This window comes from Anomaloglossus baeobatrachus, chromosome 5 (genome assembly GCF_048569485.1).
Source record: "Anomaloglossus baeobatrachus isolate aAnoBae1 chromosome 5, aAnoBae1.hap1, whole genome shotgun sequence".
Lineage (NCBI taxonomy): Eukaryota > Metazoa > Chordata > Amphibia > Anura > Aromobatidae > Anomaloglossus > Anomaloglossus baeobatrachus.
In genome coordinates, this window is record NC_134357.1 from 521,634,023 (window position 1) to 521,657,260 (window position 23,238).

General features: G+C 45.3%; 1 protein-coding gene across 2 annotated transcripts in view; it reads left to right on the plus strand.

Moving 5' to 3' along the window:
- The window catches only part of LOC142312053 (gastrula zinc finger protein XlCGF66.1-like), a 48,607-nt gene extending 27,156 nt beyond the window's left edge, over window positions 1–21,451 (plus strand). For both annotated transcript variants that reach the window (XM_075350930.1, XM_075350931.1), the window contains exons 6-7: window positions 843–933; window positions 20,171–21,451. In XM_075350930.1, coding sequence (XP_075207045.1) covers window positions 843–933; window positions 20,171–21,006 — 927 coding nt within the window. In that variant the 3' untranslated portion in view covers window positions 21,007–21,451. The remainder of the gene's footprint in view (window positions 1–842; window positions 934–20,170) is intronic.
- Window positions 21,452–23,238: the final 1,787 nt, after the last annotated feature.

Consider the following 23,238-nt stretch of genomic DNA (forward strand, 5'->3'; position numbering starts at 1 on the left):
ATGCTGTGATGAGGAAAAACACCCAGTGAAAGGGAATCCTATGGATGTATGCAAGTTGTTGCCAAAATACGTCTGATGAGATAAAAAAATCATTCTGAGGAACAGCTGGTGGACATTTACATAAATTACAGCAGAATGTCGAGAATTTATGAGAATTCTGTACAATCAGCAGTTCTGAAACCAAAGTAGGTCCAACAAGCTACTAGATAGGTGTCTCTAACAAAATGGCCATTCAGTGTATGGTTTATACTTGGTGGAGATCACAGGTTAAAGCTAATCAGAGACATTAGATGTTGTCTGGGTCTTCTCACAACTTTCTGGCTATGCAGTGAACTGGAGAAAATAAATAGCGCAATCTGGGGTTTTATCCGAGAAAGATAATTGAAAAAATGTTGGAAATGCTCACCTTGGCAGGTTGTGTGAGTTACCACCAACTGGAAATGACCAAAATGACGGCTGCAGCAGTCTCACGAATGTAACAGTAAACACTTGGAGAAGAAGAATAGGTATGATTACCACGCTGCCATAGTCATAGAAACATCCAGGAGTAGGTCAATAGTGATTTAAATCATTATTGACCTACTCCTGGATGTGTCTCTCACTACGGCAGCGCGGCAATCATACCCATTCTTCTTCTCCTGGTGCTAACTTTCTGGCTATGGAGACTGCTGGTTAGAAATATGAGCCGACAGTTTGGATTTATTCAGGAGACCTGTAGTTACTCTATGATAAATACTGCTGTCAGATATGGCCGGCATTCTCATTAATAATCTTTTCTGTTCTTCAAAATCACTTCACACGACTTCTCCATCTGACTGTGACTTTTACAATTATTGTTTCAGGTTGAAGATCTGACCCATATCAATACTACAGAGACCTATGTGATGGGTGATGAGTGGTGTAAAGAGGAGATTCCTACAGATGACTACCCAGGTAAGTAGTATCCACTAGGATCATATACAGTGGAACCTTAGATTACGAGCATAATTGGTTCCGGGAGTGTGCTCTTAAACCAAGTTACTCTTATATCAAAGCGAATTTTCCCATAGGAAATAATTGAAACGCAGACAATTCGTTCCACACCCCAAAAATATTTACTGTATTTATACAAACTTATTACAGTAATACAAAATAATGTACTGTATTCATATAAATTATTACAGTACACTAATACAAAATACTGTACAGTAAAAACATATAAGGCAAATTAAACTTCTCATTAGCTTACAATAGAATTGTTGGTGTGCAGGACGTGCACTATAGAGAGAAAAAATGATGTACAAATATGACAACTTTTATTCTAGTACAATACACAAAAAAAACAGACCCTAAATCTATTCTCCCCAAAATAAGAGCTGAACTAAGCCAAATGTGGGGTAGGAATACTGCATAGGCAAATACTGTAGATTACAGTACAAGCAATGTGCTGGCTGTACTGGTTAACAGAAAGTAAAATACTATATCCACAAATGCAAATTGATAGACATGCTATATAGTATATACTATACTGTACATTGGTGTACTGTATACAATACATATGTACAGAAAGTTACCTCCAGAGCAGGTCAGAGCGTGGTGAAAAGACAGAACCGGAGTGTGCACAGTGAGTATTTGCTCTTATTGCAAAGCATTGCTCTTAAATCAAGTTACAATTTTTTAAAAAGCTTTGCTTATCTTACAAAACGCTCTCAAACCAAAGTTACTCTTAAACCAAGGTTCCACTGTATTCTACTCCATAACTGGCTGGTGCAATTACTTGACGTTTTTAGGGTATGTAACAGTCATTTTACATTTTTTTATTTGTAAACTTTCAGTGCGTAAAACTGAAGTAGTGCATTTTTCCACAGAGAAAAATAAACACATGACGATTTTCATACATTCTGTTCTTATTGCCACACACACAGATGTGATTTCAGAAGTTAATGACTAACCATAGCAGAGACACATTGGTCATTGCTATGGTTAGGGATTGGTCACATGTCCGTATAGCTGGAAGAGCAAGTATAAAGACTGGTGAAGGACCAAGGGCAGCATTGGATGATGAATGTTAGGAGATCAGTTATAATCCCCCTTCCGAGAGGATTTTCCTGACGAGTTGTAGTTTTGAACGACACTATTCATTTTAACAAACAATGTACTGGAAACACAGGAATGAAATGCTAAGTGTAGTGAGATTGCAACAAGAAACAATCCCACAATTGTTTTTTGGGATAGTTTTAAGAAGTTCATTTCGAAGTAATAATGATATGACAATATTATTCTCCAGGTTGGCACAATTACCAATATACCAAGGTTGTAAAGGTTTCTTTTATTTAAGTAGTGACAAGATATTTTTAAAATTGAAAAAAAATTTGGTTTATGTCATTTTCCCAGACCCTTGTGCATGGTGAGCTGCCATTGTTTTTATTGATTTACATGTGATTTATATTAATAGATACATCTTTATATTGTTACAGTAACAGATATACTGCAACTCTGGTATTTTCATAGTTACATAGGTTGAAAAAAGACCTAGGTCCATCTAGTTCAACCTTCCTCCACCAATTAAACTTTTTGTCATTAAGTAATTTATAACCAACAATGTTGTATGTACTGGGGAAATCATCCAGCCCTTTTTTAAAAAGCTGTTATAGTATCTGCCATTACTACCTCTTGTGGTAGGGCATTCCACAGTCTGACTGCTCTAACTGTAAAGAACCCTTTACTATTTAGCTGCTGAAATTGCCTTTCACTCGCAGTGAATGCCTCCTGGTCCTTAGTATTGTCTTTTGAAGGAATACACGTAATTACTTACCGTTAATGTGCTTTTTCGGAATCCATGATGGCACGACGAGCGCCCTTCAAGGACAGGAAACCTACAGGATAAAGAAGGGCGGTATCTCTCCCCGGATTAGTTGATTAGAGGGCATGAAAGGACCTCCAATAGAAAAGGTTAATACAACACATAGCCACCACCATAACACTTCTTTGTGAAAAAAACCCAGGGTTATAATTGAATAATAAGAAAACACCCCAGTGCAGAGAGGGAATATATGGGTGCTGCATGGATTCCGAAAAAACACATTACAGTAAGTAATTACGTATTTTCCCTTCAACCTATGACGGTATCACGAGAGAATTACAGAAAAAAAGAAAACTCTAGGGAGGGACTATAGTCTGCAAAACTCTTCTCCCAAAGGTGAGGTTAGAAAAGGATAGATCTAACCTAAATTGTCTGTAGAAGGTCGAGGGCAACGATGAAGAGCCGCCTTGCAGATTTGCTCATTGGAGACTTCAGCTTTTTCTGCCAATGAAGATGCCATCGCCCTCATGGAGTGAGCCTTCAGGCCTGCCGGTACTTACCACTAGCTGAATAAGCCAAGGCTATGGCTTCCCTGATCCATCTCGCTAGAGTGGATTTTGAGGCCCAAACCCCTTTTTGACTACCCTGAAAGGAAATGCATAAAGACTTATCCTTCCTCCAAGCACTAGAGACTGATAGGTACTCCATCAAACACAGTTGAACATCTAGACAATGCCACCTCTCCTCCTCATCATTTTCACAGAATGATGGAAGCGCAATCTCCTGGTATGTATGATATTTAGACACTACTTTAGGGAGATACTCCAGCTCAGGTCTTAATACTACCCTGTCTTCAAAAAACTGAGTGAAGGGATTGACATTACCTGAATGTCACTAACCCTAAGCGACGATGTTAGGGCTGTCAGGAAGACCATCTTTAGAGATAGGCATTTAACTGAAATCAAATCTAAAGGCTTGAAAGGGTGACCTGTCAAGGCTGCTAAGACAATGTTAAGATCCCAATGGGGGAGGGCTGCCATACGATTAGGTTTTAGCCTAGAACTTACTCTAATAAATCTGGAAACCCAGCGGTCCCCTACCAGATCATAATTAAACAGGGCCACCAATGCTGAAACTTGAACTTTAAGAGTTTTGACCGACAAGCCCTGCTCTAAACCTTTTTTCAGAAACTCCAGAACTGATGGTATTGGTATCTGCCCGTGAGATTAGCACCTGTAGACAGTAAGTTCTTCCAGGTCCTACAATAAAATTTTGTGGTCACCAGCTTTCAACTCTGCAACAAGGTGGAAATTAAATTGGGGGAAAAACCCCTGCTACTCAGTAGTACTCTCTCAAACTCCAGGCTGTCAAGTGTAATCTGCCTGTCAGAGGATGGAAAACCGGCACCTGAGAGAAGAGATCCAGGAATTCCAGAAGTACCCATGGTCTGGTGACTGATATTTGATTCAGCCAAAAAATCATGGCCTCTTTCGCCAGAAGGGAGCTATCAGAATCACCCTCGTTCTGTCATCCCTGATTTTCTTCAGGACTGTCGGAATTAGTGCTATGGATGAAAAGCGTAAGTTAGGTCGAAGTCCCATTTTGTCAATAGAGCAACTACACTGTACGGTTGCTCCCTGGGGTTTAGGTAACAAAATTGCTGGACCTTCCTGTTCTATCACGAAAATGGACTGCTTGAGGGCAGACTCCCCCTGTCCAGGCTGGGTGCAACTCAGCAAATCTGCCATTTGTCTTTTCTTCTTTTGTGTTATGTCAGTTCGCCCGCGCAGAGCGTAGGCTTGAAACGCCACTCACAAGATGGCGCTGCCTGGTTGCTCCCGTGCATGTAGATCGGAACATGCGACGCCACATCTAAGATGGCGCCACCCCACACGTGCAGCTGGAGACGCGCAGCGGTGGCTAACTCCTCCCAGAGTTAGCCCAAGGCTCCCGTGAACCCACTGTGGCGCTTCCAGGGGACTTGTGTCAGCCGAGTCAGGACCCATGCTGCTGCCAGATCTAACCACTGGGGCTGGGTAAGAATGTTTTTCTTTCATGGCCTTCCAGGGCTACCGCTATCCTGAGGTTTCCCATTCAAGGACAGGAAACCAACTGATGTGGTGAGAGGTACCGCCCTTTTTTCATACTGTAGGTTTCCTGTCCTTCAAGGGCGGATCCCTCTCTCGTGGTACTGTCATAGGGTGAAGGTTAATGTGCCAATCCTTTATATTGAAAACACATGTATTTATACATATAAATGAGATCTCCTCTGAGATATTTTCTTCTAAGCTAAACAAATCCAACATTTTCAACTTATCATATAGGAAGCCTTCCATTCCTTGTAGTAGTCTAGTTGCCCACCTTTGAACTGACTAACTTCTGAATATTCTTTTTAAAATGTGTAGCCCAAAACTGGATCTAATATTCTAGATATGGCCTTACAAGTGATTTATAGAAGGGTAACAATCAGGATCACAGGATATAATCTCTCTTTTTATACACCCTAAAATCTTGTTTACTTTTACAGCTGCTCAGCTTACTTGTAACCAGAATACCAAAGTTCTTCTCCTGTTCTGTAGTCCAGAGTTTACTTCCATTTAATGTATATGCAGCAATAGGATTACTCCATCCTAGGTGTATTACTTTACATTTATCAACATTAAATCTCATTTTCCAAGTGTTATCCCATTCCGACATCTTATCCAGATCGTTTTATAATATTGTACTATCAAGATCAGTTTTTAATACCCTACATAGTTTGGTGTCGTTAGCAAAAACTGACACTTTACTCTCAAGCTTATCCACAAGGTCATTAATAAAAGAGATTAAAAAGAATCGGTCCTAGCACAGATCCCTGCGGCACCCCACTGCTGACTATAGCCCATTTAGAGAATATACCATTTATGACTACTCTTGGTTTCCTATCTTTTAGCCAATTCCTTACCCATCTGCTTATAATTTCCTCTAGTCCCTGCTTCTGGAGCTTCAGTATAAAGCTATTATGTGGTAGTATCAAATGCCTTTGCAAAGTTGAAATAAATCACATTAGGTGCATTACCAATATCCAGATTTGCACTTACCTCCTATAAAATCCCAACATGTTGGTTAGACACAACTTATCTTTCATGAATCCGTTGTGTGAGTTATATTATTTTCTGCAACATATTTTTGCATGTCATCTTTTAAAAAGCCCTCAAAAACTTTGCACACTACTGAAGTCAGACTTATTGGATGGTAGTTGCCTGTATCCACCCTCTTACCTTTCTTAAATATCGGTACAACGTCAGCAATCCTCCAATCTTAAGGCACTAACCCTGTTATAAGAGAGTCTAAAAAGATGAGATACAGCGGTCTGTCAATTACTGGGTTCAATTCCCTCAATATTTGTGGATGAATGCCATCTGGTCCGGGAGATTTGTGAATGTTTAATTTCATCACACGCAGGCGTACTTCTTCTTGTATAAAATTAGTTATATCAGGTGTTGAACTTTGATTTTTGACTTATTGAATGATCCCTGGAACAGTCAGTTCCTTGGTAAACATGGATGAGAAGTGCCTGTTCAATATCTCAGCCTTTTCTTGTAATCTATAATTAACTTATTCTATTTTAAGGAGCTGATACCATCCTTTGTTTTCCTTTTGGCATTAATGTATTTACAAACATTTTTGGGATTTATTTTTATGTCCTTGGCGATTTTTTATTTTTTTTTAATCTTGACGGCTTTTACTGTATGGGTTAATTTATTATATATTTGGATAGATCAGACTTTTACGGATGCAGCAGTACCAAATTAGGGGTTTTTTAAGTTTTTATTTTTATATATTTATTGGGGAAAGTGTTCATTAAAAATTTTGTATATTTTTATATTTTTTAAAGGGCAAAACAGAAACTTTTAGAGAAAGCAATTTAGCATTAGTGGTTTAAGAAAGAACATGTGAAAAAAAATTGAAAATCTGAAAAGATGTTTGAATGTGCAGCTTGTAGCATCCACATTGACCTGCTATATCTTGAGTAGAGCCAGCACTTATCCCAGACAGACTTGTTTAACTTAAAACTCAGACTGTGGTTGATAGGACAAAAATAAACCTTACTTAATTTACAATAATCCACACAACACATAGTAAAACATTTAAGAAAAGTGTGCATCTTTGTCAGAAACTATATGTAAATTTAATCCATGGGGACAGACTTAGGGGTACTTTACACTCTGCGACATCGCTGCCGATATATCGTCAGGGTCACGTCGTTAGTGACGCACATCCGGTGCCGGTAGCGACATCGCAGCGTGTAAAACAAATGAGCGGCGATCAACGAGTGCAAAAACGTGCAAAATCGTTGCTCGTTGACACGTCGTTCATTTCCATAATATCGGTGCTGCTGCAGGTACGATGTTGTTTGTCGTTCCTGCGGCAGCACACATCGCTATGTGTGACGCCGCTGGAACGACAAACATCTCCTTACCTCCGTCCACCAGAAAAGGAGGAAGGAAGGAGGTGGGCTGCATGTTCCGGCCGCTCATCTCCTCCCCTCCTTTTCTATTGGGCGACGGTTCAGTGATGGTGCTGTGACGTCGAACGAACCGCCCCCTTAGAAAGGAGGTGGTTCGCCGGTCACAGTGACGTCGCAGAGCAGGTATGTGCGTGTGATGCTGCCGTAGCGATAATGTTCGCAACTGCAGCGATCACCACATATCGGCCTTGCGACTGGGGCGGGTGCAATCGCGCTCGACATCGCTAGCAAATGCTAGTGATGTCGCAGCGTGTAAAGTACCCCTTACTGTACTTGCAAGACCATTTAGAAGAAGAAAGTGCACAATTTAGGAAAGTTGATGCATAATTACTCAAATAACTAAGCAATCAGATGAGCTTAGTAAATCTGTTATAAAAATCCATAGTGATATGGGTCAATGGAAAATCAGCAAAAGGTATAGTAACAACAAGCCAGCCGGTATTTGGTGAGAATTTGTTCTGTACCCAAATAGAACATATCAGCACAAAGTTCCAAACATCTTGCCCTAAAATAGCTTATCAAAAAGAAATAAATCTTAAAAAAAAAACAGAAAAAATAAAATTTAATTTTTTGTGCACATCCGGTCATCATCTAAATTGTAAAAATGTCTTGAGAATCTCATTTATTCAATTTTGGATTGGGGACAATAATAAACTGACGCTTACCAGCTTGGTTGTTTTAGGCAAAAGAACATGATGTCTGTTTTAAAATTTTTATCTGCAAGATAAAAGTGTACAATTCAAATTAGGAGAAAAACCAGGCCCAGTAAACTTATTGAGTAGTGATGAGCGAGTACTAAAAAGCTCGGGTGCTCGAACCTCGGGCCGAGCCTCCCAAGATACTCGTGTACTCGGGCCGAGCAACGAGCCCAATGTTATCCTATGGGAGACCCGAGTATTTTTGTGAAATGACCCCCCGGCAGCATGGAGAAACCCTAAAAATGGCACAAAAGTCTCAGAAGAGTGCTCAAATGACATGGCAACAGCATGGGGAAGACCCCTTGAAGCATTTATCACTCAAAAGTCACAGCTGTGAACAATTTTGTCCGCGTTTTACGCCATTTTTACGGACTCACCAGAAAACCTTCCAAAATGACCCCAAAATGATTTTTCATGGCGGAAATGTTAAGGGCACATACCCAATAGTGAGATAGAGCTGGTGTATGTTACTTTTTGAGATTAATACATGAAAGATTTTACGTGAAAACATTGTGTGGCACTCCGATGTCCCTGAGAAGAGACGTACATGAAGGCCTCTTGAGTCTAATGTGCCCATTTTGAGGAAGTGAGTCTTTGTAGTATTTTCCTTTGCCAGGGCAGCCAAAAATTGGGAGGCTCCACGTTGTCCCTGGATAGAGACGTGCATGAGGGCCTGTAAACCTGAAGTGCCCATTGTAAGGAAGTGGGTGTATTATATTATAGCCCTTAGGCAAGGCAGCCAAAAATTGGGAGGCTCCACATTGTCCCTGGATAGAGACGTGCATGATGGCCTGTAAACCTGAAGTGCCCATTGTAAGGAAGTGGGTGTATTATAGTATAGCCCTTAGGCAGGGCAGCCAAAAATTGGGAGGCTCCACGTTGTCCCTGGATAGAGACGTGCATGAGGGCCTGTAAACCTGAAGTGCCCATTGTAAGGAAGTGGGTCTATTGTAGTATAGCCCTTAGGCAGGGCAGCCAAAAATTGGGAGGCTCCACGTTGTCCCTGGATAGAGACGTGCATGAGGGCCTGTAAACCTGAAGTGCCCATTGTAAGGAAGTGGGTCTATTGTAGTATAGCCCTTAGGCAGGGCAGCCAAAAATTGGGAGGCTCCACGTTGTCCCTGGATAGAGACGTGCATGAGGGCCTGTAAACCTGAAGTGCCCATTGTAAGGAAGTGGGTCTATTGTAGTATAGCCCTTAGGCAGGGCAGCCAAAAATTGGGAGGCTCCACGTTGTCCCTGGATAGAGACGTGCATGAGGGCCTGTAAACCTGAAGTGCCCATTGTAAGGAAGTGGGTGTATTATAGTATAGCCCTTAGGCAGGGCAGCCAAAAATTGGGAGGCTCCACGTTGTCCCTGGATAGAGACGTGCATGAGGGCCTGTAAACCTGAAGTGCCCATTGTAAGGAAGTGGGTCTATTGTAGTATAGCCCTTAGGCAGGGCAGCCAAAAATTGGGAGGCTCCACGTTGTCCCTGGATAGAGACGTGCATGAGGGCCTGTAAACCTGAAGTGCCCATTGTAAGGAAGTGGGTGTATTATAGTATAGCCCTTAGGCAGGGCAGCCAAAAATTGGGAGGCTCCACGTTGTCCCTGGATAGAGACGTGCATGAGGGCCTGTAAACCTGAAGTGCCCATTGTAAGGAAGTGGGTCTATTGTAGTATAGCCCTTAGGCAGGGCAGCCAAAAATTGGGAGGCTCCACGTTGTCCCTGGATAGAGACGTGCATGAGGGCCTGTAAACCTGAAGTGCCCATTGTAAGGAAGTGGGTCTATTGTAGTATAGCCCTTAGGCAGGGCAGCCAAAAATTGGGAGGCTCCACGTTGTCCCTGGATAGAGACGTGCATGAGGGCCTGTAAACCTGAAGTGCCCATTGTAAGGAAGTGGGTCTATTGTAGTATAGCCCTTAGGCAGGGCAGCCAAAAATTGGGAGGCTCCACGTTGTCCCTGGATAGAGACGTGCATGAGGGCCTGTAAACCTGAAGTGCCCATTGTAAGGAAGTGGGTGTATTATAGTATAGCCCTTAGGCAGGGCAGCCAAAAATTGGGAGGCTCCACGTTGTCCCTGGATAGAGACGTGCATGAGGGCCTGTAAACCTGAAGTGCCCATTGTAAGGAAGTGGGTCTATTGTAGTATAGCCCTTAGGCAGGGCAGCCAAAAATTGGGAGGCTCCACATTGTCCCTGGATAGAGACGTGCATGATGGCCTGTAAACCTGAAGTGCCCATTGTAAGGAAGTGGGTCTATTGTAGTATAGCCCTTAGGCAGGGCAGCCAAAAATTGGGAGGCTCCACGTTGTCCCTGGATAGAGACGTGCATGAGGGCCTGTAAACCTGAAGTGCCCATTGTAAGGAAGTGGGTCTATTGTAGTATAGCCCTTAGGCAGGGCAGCCAAAAATTGGGAGGCTCCACATTGTCCCTGGATAGAGACGTGCATCATGGCCTGTAAACCTGAAGTGCCCATTGTAAGGAAGTGGGTCTATTGTAGTATAGCCCTTAGGCAGGGCAGCCAAAAATTGGGAGGCTCCACGTTGTCCCTGGATAGAGACCTGTTAGGTTCTTAGTGCCTCCGTGCTTGCATTTAAAAACCGCACGTGTGTGCCTGTTGGTGGCAGCTTTCCGCTGCATTTGTGTGAGTTTTGCAAAAACTTGGATATAACGCACAAGTCTAGTGAATACACATCAGCACAGCATTGCAAAATGCGCAAGGGCGTTGTCAACGAACAAGGAAGTGGACGTGATGGTGGTGCAGGCAGAGACCGAGGTTGTGTGCAAGCTCTAATTTCGCCACAACAAAGGGCCACATCTAGTCGCTCGCACGTCCTGTCCCAAATTCTTGGGGACCGCAGCAGTACACCGCTCTTGAACCAAGACCAGTGTCAACAGGTTGTTAGTTGGATAGCGGATAATGCTTCCAGTCAGATTGGCACCACCACTAACACTCTGTCTTCCACACGGTCAAGTGTCAGTAGCCGTGATACTGCACCGCACATTTCAGAACCTGATCCTCCTTCCTACCACCAGGCCGAGTACACGTCCACGGACATTACTGATCCCACACTTGGACACTCGGAAGAGCTGTTCGTTCATGTTTCCATTCACAAATTCTGGCCTCTCGCCAGCTCCTGTTGAAGTGGGCCATGACGAGATTGTATGTACAGATGCCCAAATATTTGAGCAGCCACGTTCTCACGAAGTTGGCAACGTGTCTCAACAAGGGGTGGACGATGATGAGACACAATTGTCAGGAAGTCAGGAGGAGGAGCAGGGTGCGGAAGAGGAAGACGACGTGGTGGATGATCCAGTAACTGACCCAACCTGGCAGGAGGATATGCAGAGCGAGGACAGCAGTGCACAGGGGGAGGGAGGCGTAGCATCACAACAGGCAGTAAGAAGCAGAGTGGTGGCCCCAGGCAGACGTCAGGCAACTGTTCCCCGGAACAACACGACACAAGGTGCCTGTACAAATGTTAGGTCTTCCCGAGTCTGGCTGTAATACTATTGTATGTATTGAGGATTTCGATTGCGTTAGGGCAATGACAACCAGAGACGAGTTCTTGGTGCAAGACATTTATAATATGCAACCAGCAAATATGTACATAAACGGAACAAAAACACAGTAGAACATAAATACAGGAAATACCTTCCAGGGACTGAGCGAAAGGGAATTCCCGGGACCGCGCACCGGACTCCCCCAGGGAGACCACCAAGAGCGAACCCCTATACAGGGACTGTCTGGCAATCACCCCAGAAGCCCTAAATGCGCAGCAGCCGGGACACAAAAGGGCAATAGGTAAGTCGAAAAATGTCCGTACGTGATGTGAGTCCAGAGTGGTATTAAACGGAAGGAACCGGGCAGAAGTGCCGACCAAAGACGGCAAACGGAGTCCAGGCACAGCTAGATGATACCAGATGAAGTCCAGAGTCGGTGTCGGTTGTTTTCCAAGAGGATCCGAATAACAATCAGGAACCAAAAGCAGCAGGGCAGGAGCACACAGGAAGCAGTATACTCAGGCACTGGACTAAGCTTTAGGGGCGGCTTTTAAACAGATGGACAGGAAGTAGGGCAACAGAACAGAAAACTCCATGTTAACAAAGGGCAAGCTCTTTCAAAAGAAAACTGGAAAACCCGGAACTCTGACACTGGCAGTTTTTTAAGTTGGCTCCAGATGATTCTAAAAAGGCCATTTGCAACACCTGCCATGCCAGCATCAGCAGGGGTACCAAAACTAGCAGCCTGACCACCACCAGCATGATCAGGCACATGTCAGCCAAGCACCCGACTTTGTGGGAAGTACAACAGAGTCGAGGAGCAGTGCTTGCTGATGTCACTGCTACGTCTTCGCTGGTTGTGCATGCGAGCCAATCCCCTGTCCATGCTGCCTGCGAACAAGCCTCCTCCACTCCTGCACCTGCAGTTGCCTACGCAGAAAGAACACCATCATCAAGCACGTCCTTGTCCCAGCGCAACGTTCAGTTATCCATTCAGCAAACCTTTGAACGCAGGCGCAAATACACTGCCAACACCCCACATGCCACAGTTCTAAATGCTAACATTTCGCGACTGCTTGCGCTGGAAATGTTGCCTTTTAGGCTGGTTGAGACAGAAGCATTCCGCGACCTGATGGTGGCAGCTGTCCCACGTTACTCGGTCCACAGCCGCCACTATTTCTCCCGGTGTGCCGTCCCCGCATTGCATAACTAACCACGTGTCACAAAACATCACACGTGCCCTGAACAACGCTGTTTCAGCCAAAGTCCACCTAACCACAGACACGTGGACAAGTGCATGTGGGCAAGGCCGCTACATCTCGTTGACGTCACACTGGGTTAATATTGTGCAAGCTGGGACCCAGTCTGAGCGAGGGACGGAACACGTCCTTCACACACCAAGTTTTGCAGGCCCTACCTCAGTCAGGGTTTCACACACACTCTACAGCTCCGGAATGTCATGCTCCTCAGCCTTCTCCTCCTCCTGCGCATCCTGATCCACTTTACCCTCCACACCAGTCCTAAGCTGGAAGTGTCGCGGGCGGAGGAGGGGACGGTGCGCTCTCCCACTGCTCGGGTCCGGCTGACGCAGCTCTACGGCTGCTGCTGCTCGTTGGCTCGAGCGATGGCCGGATCCCGGGGACTCGAGCGGCGCTACTCGCCCGTGAGTGAAAAGGGGTGGTTTGGGTTTTGGGGATATTGTCCGTGACGCCACCCACGGTTGTGGTGATTGTGTGGACACCACCGCTGCTCTGGACGGGGATCCCGGGAGCCTGTGACAGGGAGCAGCTTTGTTGTTATTTCTCCCCTCCGTGGGTAGGGGGGTTGGTTGTCCCGGGGCCTGGTGATGGGGTAGAGATGGATGACAGGCGGGTTGCGGGGCCTGATGAAGTGCAGGGTCGCAGGGGCAGCGCTGTGCCGCACGGCACGGAGGTACTCACTCAGCCCAATGATGATGACACAGTTCACGGTAAAACAAGTGGCTGGATGGATGGGTCACTCGGACGGCTGCGGTTGTTCCTCCCTGCAGGTTAGTGATGACTGTCTCTCCCTGCACCTAAGTTAAGTGTTGGTAGTGATGGTTTCCCAACGGTAACCCGCTCCCTGACCTGGATATGGGCCGGAGGAGCCCCTTTTGCCCACAGGCGATGGCACTGGGAGACGGTTGCCCTTGGCGGTGGCTGTGTCTCCCCTTCACGGTTGTACGGTTGCCTTCTATCTGGACTTGGCTGTTTGGAAACCCTGAGGTCCCCTTCACTAACGGATTTGGCAAATTCACGGCGACACCAAGCCTTGCCGGGATCCGAAAGTCCTCTGCCAATGGTGCTGGCTTCTCTTTGTATACCGGTCCGGTACGGCCGGGTCACCACCCGTCCACGGTCCTTACGGCAGACTCCAATCGGCCTCCACTGCAGACGGTCACCACATCCTGCCAACCTTGCTGTCCTGTCCAGGCCACACACCCGGACCAACTTCAGGCTCTTTGCTGTCACTTTTCTCCTCTCTACTACTTTCCTCCTTCCACTTCCTTAGCTTAACTCTCACTGCCTGTGTTTTCCCTCCTCCTCGGTGGGTGGAGACCAACCGCCTGGCTCCACACCCTGGTGTGGACAACAGCCCCTGGGGAAGGCAACAAGGATTTTGTGTTTTGACTATGATATGCCTGCAGGGAGTGTGGGGTGTTTAAGTGTTGTGCTCTGTGGCCCCTGGCTTGTCCAGGGCGACACAGAAGCACTGCAGCACTGCCTCGGCGAAGCGGCAACAGGCAGTGCTGAAGCTAATCTGCATAGGTGACAAACCCCACAATGCAGAAGAGGTGTGGACAGCTCTGAAACAGCAGGCAGATCACTGGCTCACAACTCTGAACCTAAAGCCAGGAAAGGTCGTGTGTGACAATGGCCGGAACCTGGTGGCGGCTTTGAGGCGAGGCCAGCTGACACATGTTCCATGCGTGGCCCATGTGCTCAACCTCGTGGTTCAGCGGTTTCTAAAGTCATACTCAGAGCTGTCTGATCTGCTGGTAAAAGTTCGCCGCCTGTCTGCACATTTTCGAAAGTCACCTACTGCTTCAGCCGGCCTTGCCGGCTTAAGACGCCGTTTGCATCTTCCGGCACACAGACTGGTGTGTGATGTCCCCACGCGTTGGAATTCAACTCTGCACAAGTTGGTCAGGATATGTGAGCAGAAGAGGGCAGTTGTTGAGTACCTGCATCACCTAAGCCGTCGGGAAATGGGTCAAACTCCACACATAACACCTGAGGAGTGGAGATGGATGTCCGACCTATGCACCATCCGCCAAAACTTTGAGGACTCCACCAAGATGGTGAGCGGCGATGACGACATTATTAGCGTCACCATACCGCTTCTCTGCCTTCTAAAATGGTCTCTGCTCAAAAAACAACCATGATGCATTGCAGGCGGAGCGCGATGAGTTTGAGCAAGAAACAGTAGTGGGTGTGGGTGATGATAACACACAGCCCAGCCTCGTCTCATCACAACGTGCAGTGGAGGACTATGACGAGGAGGAGGATGAAGACATGGAGCAACTGTCTGGCCAAATTGAGGATGTGACATGCAGTCATATCCTCGGTTCAGCGTGGCTGGCCAGAGGACAGGGTAGATGATGAGGAGGAGGAGGAGGAGGACAGCATGTTCAGTCATCGTGTTGGTCAGGATACTGAAGTGATGGCTGTTAAGAGTCTGGCACACATGGCTGACTTTATGGTAAGCTGCCTGTCTCGTGACCCTCGCGTTAAGAACATCTTGGCCGACAATCATTACTGGTTGGTAACACTGTTAGACCCACGCTAAAAGGAGAACTTTATGTCTCTTATTCCCGAGGCGGAGAGGTCAGGCAAAATGCAGCAGTTCCAGAAGGCCATAGTCACGGAAGTAGGCAAAGCATTCCCCTCACAAAACGCTAGCGGCATAGGTCATGAATCAGTGGACAACCGAGGCGTACAGCCGAGAGAGGCACAAGTCCAATCCGCCAGAGGTTGGGGAACAGTCTTTAAGATGTGGGACAGTTTTCTCAGCCCCTCACGTACCACAGCCCCTGAGGTGCGGGGTAGTGCCACAAGAAATCCTAAGTTTGCCCAGATGCTGAAGGAGTACCTTGCAGATCGAACAACTGTACTCCGACATTCCTCTGTGCCTTACAATTATTGGGTATCCAAGCTGGACACGTGGCATGAATTGGCTCTCTACGCCTTGGAAGGCCTGGCCTGCCCTGCTGCTAGCGTTTTGTCAGAGCGTGTTTTTAGTGCCGCAGGTGGAATCATTACAGATAAACGCACCCGCCTGTCAACTGAAAATGCGGACAGGCTGACTCTGATCAAGATGAACAAGGGTTGGATTGGGCCAGACTTCACCACACCACCAGCAAATGAGAGCGGAATTTAAAGTTTGCCATGTACCTCCACTCACCCATGGGTACACACTTCTGGACTTTGGATAATCGCTGGACTGCTCCTCCTTCTCCTCATGCGCCACCATGATGATGACCGTTACAAATTGCAATACTTAGGCCTTTGTTTCAGGTATACCCCCAGTGGTAAATTTTTTCGCCCATTCTTTGCAGAATGGACATTACAACGACAGGAGACCCGCTCCTTTGCAATGGGAACAATGTTTTGAGGCCCTCATGCACGTCTCTACCCAGGGACAACGTGGAGCCTCCCAATTTTTGGCTGCCCTGCCTAAGGGCTATACTACAATAGACCCACTTCCTTCCAATGGGCACTTCAGGTTTACAGGCCCTCATGCACGTCTCTATCCAGGGACAACGTGGAGCCTCCCAATTTTTGGCTGCCCTGCCTAAGGGCTATACTACAATAGACCCACTTACTTACAATGGGCACTTCATGTTTACAGGCCATCATGCACGTCTCTATCCAGGGACAATATGGAGCCTGACGCTGCCACCGACTGCCACACACGTGCTGTTTTTAAATGCAAGCACGGACGCAATAAGAACCTAACTGGTTTTTAGGAGCGACAATTACTGAGAAGTCTGACACTATCAGACACTGCTGACTGACGTGTATTATACACTAGACTTGTGCGTTATATAATAGTTTGTGCAAAACGCGCACCTGTACCCTGCCACCGACTGCCACACACGTGCTGTTTTTAAATGCAAGCACGGACGCAATAAGAACCTAACTGGTTTTTAGGAGCGACAATTACTGAGAAGTCTGACACTATCAGACACTGCTGACTGACGTGTATTATACACTAGACTTGTGCGTTATATAATAGTTTGTGCAAAACGCGCACCTGTACCCTGCCACCGACTGCCACACACGTGCTGTTTTTAAATGCAAGCACGGACGCAATAAGAACCTAACTGGTTTTTAGGAGCGACAATTACTGAGAAGTCTGACACTATCAGACACTGCTGACTGACGTGTATTATACACTAGATTTGTGCGTTATATAATAGTTTGTGCAAAACGCGCACCTGTACCCTGCCACCGACTGCCACACACGTGCTGTTTTTAAATGCAAGCACGGACGCAATAAGAACCTAACTGGTTTTTAGGAGCGACAATTACTGAGAAGTCTGACACTATCAGACACTGCTGACTGACGTGTATTATACACTAGACTTGTGCGTTATATAATAGTTTGTGCAAAACGCGCACCTGTACGCTGCCACTGACTGCCACACACGTGCTGTTTTTAAATGCAAGCACGGACGCAATAAGAACCTAACTGGTTTTTAGGAGCGACAATTACTGAGAAGTCTGACACTATCAGACACTGCTGACTGACGTGTATTATACACTAGACTTGTGCGTTATATAATAGTTTGTGCAAAACGCGCACCTGTACGCTGCCACCGACTGCCACACACGTGCTGTTTTTAAATGCAAGCACGGACGCAATAAGAACCTAACTGGTTTTTAGGAGCGACAATTACTGAGAAGTCTGACACTATCAGACACTGCTGACTGACGTCTATTATACACTAGACTTGTGCGCTATATAATAGTTTGTGCAAAACGCGCACCTGTACCCTGCCACCGACTGCCACACACGTGCTGTTTTTAAATGCAAGCACGGACGCAATAAGAACCTAACTGGTTTTTAGGAGCGACAATTACTGAGAAGTCTGACACTATCAGACACTGCTGACTGACGTGTATTATACACTAGACTTGTGCGTTATATAATAGTTTGTGCAAAACGCGCACCTGTACGCTGCCACCGACTGCCACACACGTGCTGTTTTTAAATGCAAGCACGGACGCAATAAGAACCTAACTGGTTTTTAGGAGCGACAATTACTGAGAAGTCTGACACTATCAGACACTGCTGACTGACGTGTATTATACACTAGACTTGTGCGTTATATAATAGTTTGTGCAAAACGCGCACCTGTACCCTGCCACCGACTGCCACACACGTGCTGTTTTTAAATGCAAGCACGGACGCAATAAGAACCTAACTGGTTTTTAGGAGCGACAATTACTGAGAAGTCTGACACTATCAGACACTGCTGACTGACGTGTATTATACACTAGACTTGTGCGTTATATAATAGTTTGTGCAAAACGCGCACCTGTACCCTGCCACCGACTGCCACACACGTGCTGTTTTTAAATGCAAGCACGGACGCAATAAGAACCTAACTGGTTTTTAGGAGCGACAATTACTGAGAAGTCTGACACTATCAGACACTGCTGACTGACGTGTATTATACACTAGACTTGTGCGTTATATAATAGTTTGTGCAAAACGCGCACCTGTACCCTGCCACCGACTGCCACACACGTGCTGTTTTTAAATGCAAGCACGGACGCAATAAGAACCTAACTGGTTTTTAGGAGCGACAATTACTGAGAAGTCTGACACTATCAGACACTGCTGACTGACGTGTATTATACACTAGACTTGTGCGTTATATAATAGTTTGTGCAAAACGCGCACCTGTACCCTGCCACCGACTGCCACACACGTGCTGTTTTTAAATGCAAGCACGGACGCAATAAGAACCTAACTGGTTTTTAGGAGCGACAATTACTGAGAAGTCTGACACTATCTGGACTGTTTTACACTGTGTACACCAGCCCCAGATATGATGAAGGCTGGTATACGGTCACCACTACCCTGCCTGCCTGCCTGTATACTGCTACAATAGTCCTGACAAGGACTCTTCTGGTCACTAGCCTGTATTCCGACCTGGCTATACCCTGCCTGTATATAGCAACAATAGTCCTGAGAAGGACTCTGCTACTGTACTCCGACCTGGCTATACCCTGCCTGCCTGTATACAACTAGAATAGTCCTGAGAAGGACTTCTGGTCACACTGTTTGCAGCCCTGCTCCGGAACTAACTATAAAGGGCCGCAAAGCTTTCCCTGAATCAGCGACACTCTCCCTGCACTGACTGTCTGGATAGTTGTGAGCAGAGCACAGCGCGCCGGCCGATATAAAGGCTCGGTCACGCTGTGCAGGCCGGCCAATCACTGCAATTCCACAACTAACAGGGCTGTGGCATTGCAGTGGTCTGCCAGCCAATCCCTGCATGAGGGCTGGCTCTCAAAAGAGCGCCAACATGCAGAAATGAAGACCACGAGTACAGCACGAGTATCGCGAGATTACTCGGTCCCCGCCGAGCAGCCCGAGTACAGCGATACTCGTGCGAGTACCGAGTAGTGACAAGCATGCTCGCTCATCACTATTATTGAGCATTCAAGTGGAGAGTAGATATGGTTAGTATCGAAAGTCGCCAGGTGAAAAACCTCTCCAGTAGGTGTCTCCACCTCTCTTAAACCAGTTAGATAGTGAAAAAGTAGAGGTCTAGGCTGTAAACAACAATACACAGGTTGTTATAACTTCATAAAAACTGAATTAGCAGCCATTTCAAGTAAAAAGGTCAAGGTGAAAAACTGCAGCAGAGCCACCGAGCTCAGCACTATCGTGATGTCAGTCGTCAGCACTGCAGAGATCAACACATTCAATGTCAGCTGCAGGCAAACAGAGGCAGATCTGAGAGAATAAGTAAAGGGGGCTTTACACGCAACGACATCGCTAACGAGCTGTCGTTGAGGGGTTACGGGATTCGTGACGCACATCCAGCCTCGTTAGCAACGTTGTTGCATGTGAAACGCAGGAACGACCGTTAACTATCAAAAGTACTCACCTAATCGTTGACACGTCGTTCTAATCCCAAATGTTGTTGCTGTTGCAGGACGCAGGTTGTTTGTCGTTCCTGCGGCACCACACATCGCTGTGTGACACCGCAGGAACGAGGAACAACATCGTACCTGCGGCCGCCGGCAATGAGGAAGGAAGGAAGTGGGCGGGATGTTATGGCCACTCATCTCCGCCCCTCAGCTTCTATTGGGCGGCCGCTTAGTGACGCCGCACGAACCGCCCCGTTAGAAAGGAGGCGGTTCGCCGGCCACAGCGACGTCGCTAGGAAGGTAAGTACGTGTGACGGGTTTTAGCGATATTGTGCGCCATGGGCAGCGATTTGCCCGTGACGCACAAATGACGGGGGCGGGTGCTTTCACGAGCGACATCGCTAGCGATGTCACTGCGTGTAAAGCCCCCTTTTAAGCTCGGGTGGGCATGGGTTTACACCTAACTAGGCCTATGGGTAAAAGTTTGTTTAAATCTGAAAGCCAGCCTTAAAACAGTGTTCTAAAAAATTAACAAAATTATTTTTATTTTTGGCAGATAACTGTACCGGGAATTCAGAGGAAGATATGATATTTTCAGATTTTAAAGCAGAGGATGATGGTATTATACCATATATTTATGAAGAGCATGCCATTATCCCAGATATGCCTACAGCCCTTGACAGCAAAAATCTATCGTTTGATCCTTATCTACAGTTCCTATTTTCTGATTCATCACAGACTGTTAAGCAAAACATAAATAACACACGTTACGGTGAACACCAAGGAACTTGTTCAAGAAAGAAAAAATTTTCCTGTTCAGAATGTGGAAAATGTTTAAAGGATAAGTTTGCTTTAGTAATACATGAGAGAATTCATACAGGAGAGAAGCCTTTCTCATGTTCAGAATGTGGGAAATGTTTTAGGACTAAAGACAAACTTGTTAGACATCAGAAAATTCACACAGGGGAAAAGCCACATTTATGTTCAGAATGTGGGAAATGTTTTAGGACTAAAGCAAAACTAGATAGACATCAGAAAATTCACACAGGGGAAAGGCCATATTTATGTTTAGAATGTGGGAAACGTTTTAGAGAAAAATTCAGACTTGTTACACATCAGAGAACTCACACAGGTGAGAAGCCGTTTTCATGTTCAGAATGTGGAAGATGTTTTAACTATAAATCAGTTTTAGTTGCACATCAAAGAATTCACACAGGGGAGAAGCCATATTCATGTTCAGAATGTGGAAAGTGTTTTGCCCAAAACTCTTCTCTGTTTGCACATCAAAAATCTCACAAAAGAAAGAAGTCGTTTTCATGTATAGAATACGGGAAATATTTCACAGGGAAATCTCATGTTCTTAAAAATCAGCGTAATCACTCAAAGAAGTAGCCATTCCTTGTGTAATAGATCTTATTACATGCTGAAATCATTCTGCAGGAATATTAGGCTATGTAGACTGAATAGCTTCTCATAGTTTTCCCCAAAAATTGGTTCTCTGTATCACTGCCAACTGTAGTCTTTTACTTTTTTTTTTTTGAGACAACAATGAGACTCAAACTATTGATTGCTATGAAAGTCCATCCATACGAAGAATCATGAGTTGTGTGTTCTGACCCAATAGAGCAGCACTGGAGTAATTTTCATTGTGTACGACTGTGCTGCCTTTTTATTGTTCTATGACCCCTTTCGTCAACAAGTTGTTAACATACACAAAATCCTCTTACACTGAATGGTCTTTTCATTCACAAAGTTCTTGGTAAACGTTGTACCATTGCATGAGAAAATCCTATAAGGTTGACAGATTCTTTTTAAATAAAATTCAAAATCACACAAATAGTTTGATTTTTTTATTTTTTTAATGTGTATTCATTCTGACACTGATTTTAATCACTCGATTTTATGCCGTCATCCAGGGTTACGTACTTTAAAATTTTCATACAGGGAGCCTCCAATCACGAAAGGGCAGATGTTGCTACTAAAGTGGCAATTTAGTGTATAGCAACCACGCACAAAGAATATTTCACGTTTATATACTTCACATAACTGCATCTTAAAGGGTCTGATGTCTCTCAACCACCTTATTTGATATCAGTTATGAAGAGATGCAGCTATACAAGATAGTTGTCCTAAAAACTATCTGATGCCAAGCTTGTATAATAGGGTGTCCTATTAAATCAATGAGACCAGATGGGCATTGGATGATCAAATGTTCTCATTGTGTACAACAGCATATCCCCATGCCTAATGTCTGTTTACAGGGTATAGAAAGGTGAGGGACAATAAATTAAAAATTGTTATGAATTATTACTAAATGTCTTCTTTTAAAACTTTTCCTTGTATTTACATCAACAAAATTAATTTGTAGGTTTTAAGCTATTGTCTTAAAACCTATGGAGTTAAGGGAGAGCTGATAAATATTCTGTCAATAACTATAATAAATAAAAAGGGAGGATAAGATACTGGATCCCTAAGTGAACTTCTGCTTTTTGCCTTCAAAGGAGTAAATGTCTTTTAGGCAGCAAATGAAAAGTAATTTCTTGACATTAACGTGTTGGAAGCAAGAAAAATGAGAAAGTGAAGGGATGTGAAGGACAGTTTGAGATGACTAGAAGACAATAACTTGTACTGAAAATGTTGATCTCAGTTAACAAGTAAAAGGTGATAAAAAAAGACCAATCTGAAACAATGTAGTTAAGGAAAAAGTAAAAAATAGTAGATTTTTGGTACTCACTGTAAAATATGTTTCTCTTTAGTCTTCATTGGGGAAGCAGAACCCTGGGATAGTCTGCTGACACATATAGCCTGAAACAGATATTACACAGAACTAAAAATTATCTCTTCTTCAGCAGACTACACCTTGCCTAACCGGGTAAAGATGTGTCCCACAATGAAGAGGTCTAAAGGGTGCTTTACATGCTGCGATATCGTTACCAATATCGCTAGCGAGCGTACCCGCCCCCGTCGGTTGTGCGTCACGGGAAAATCGCTGCCTATGGTGCACAACATAGCTAACACCCGTCACACAGACTTACCTTCACTGCGACGTCGCTGTTGCTGGCGAACCACCTCCTTTCTAAGGGGGTGGTTCATGCGGCGTCACAGCGACGTCACACGGCAGCCGTCCAATAACAGAGGAGGGGCAGAGATGAGCGGCTGGAACATGCCGCCCACCTCCTTCCTTCCTCATTGCCGGTAGACGGAGGTAAGCAGATGTTCGTCGCTCCTGCGGTGTCACACATACCGATGTCTACTCACCAGACAACGATATTTGGTGTTTGAACGACCTCTCCAAAACCAACGATTTTTACCTCTTTTGCGATCGTTGAAGGTCGCTCGAAGGTGTCACACGCTGCGATGTCGCTAACGACGCTGGATGTCCATCACAAACACTGTGACCCCGACGATAAATCATTAGCGATGTCGCAGCGTGTAAAGCACCCTTTAGGGGAAAACATTTCCCCTTGCGGAGACTGACACACCAATCTGGCATGCTAGTGAGAAGACTTATGCTCCTCTGGAAAATATGCAAATTGTCTCTTCAGGGAGGAAGGAGACAAACTTTAGTGCCAACTATTGGAAGCAGCAATCCTAAAAGTCAAAATCGACCCCTTAACGAGCCTT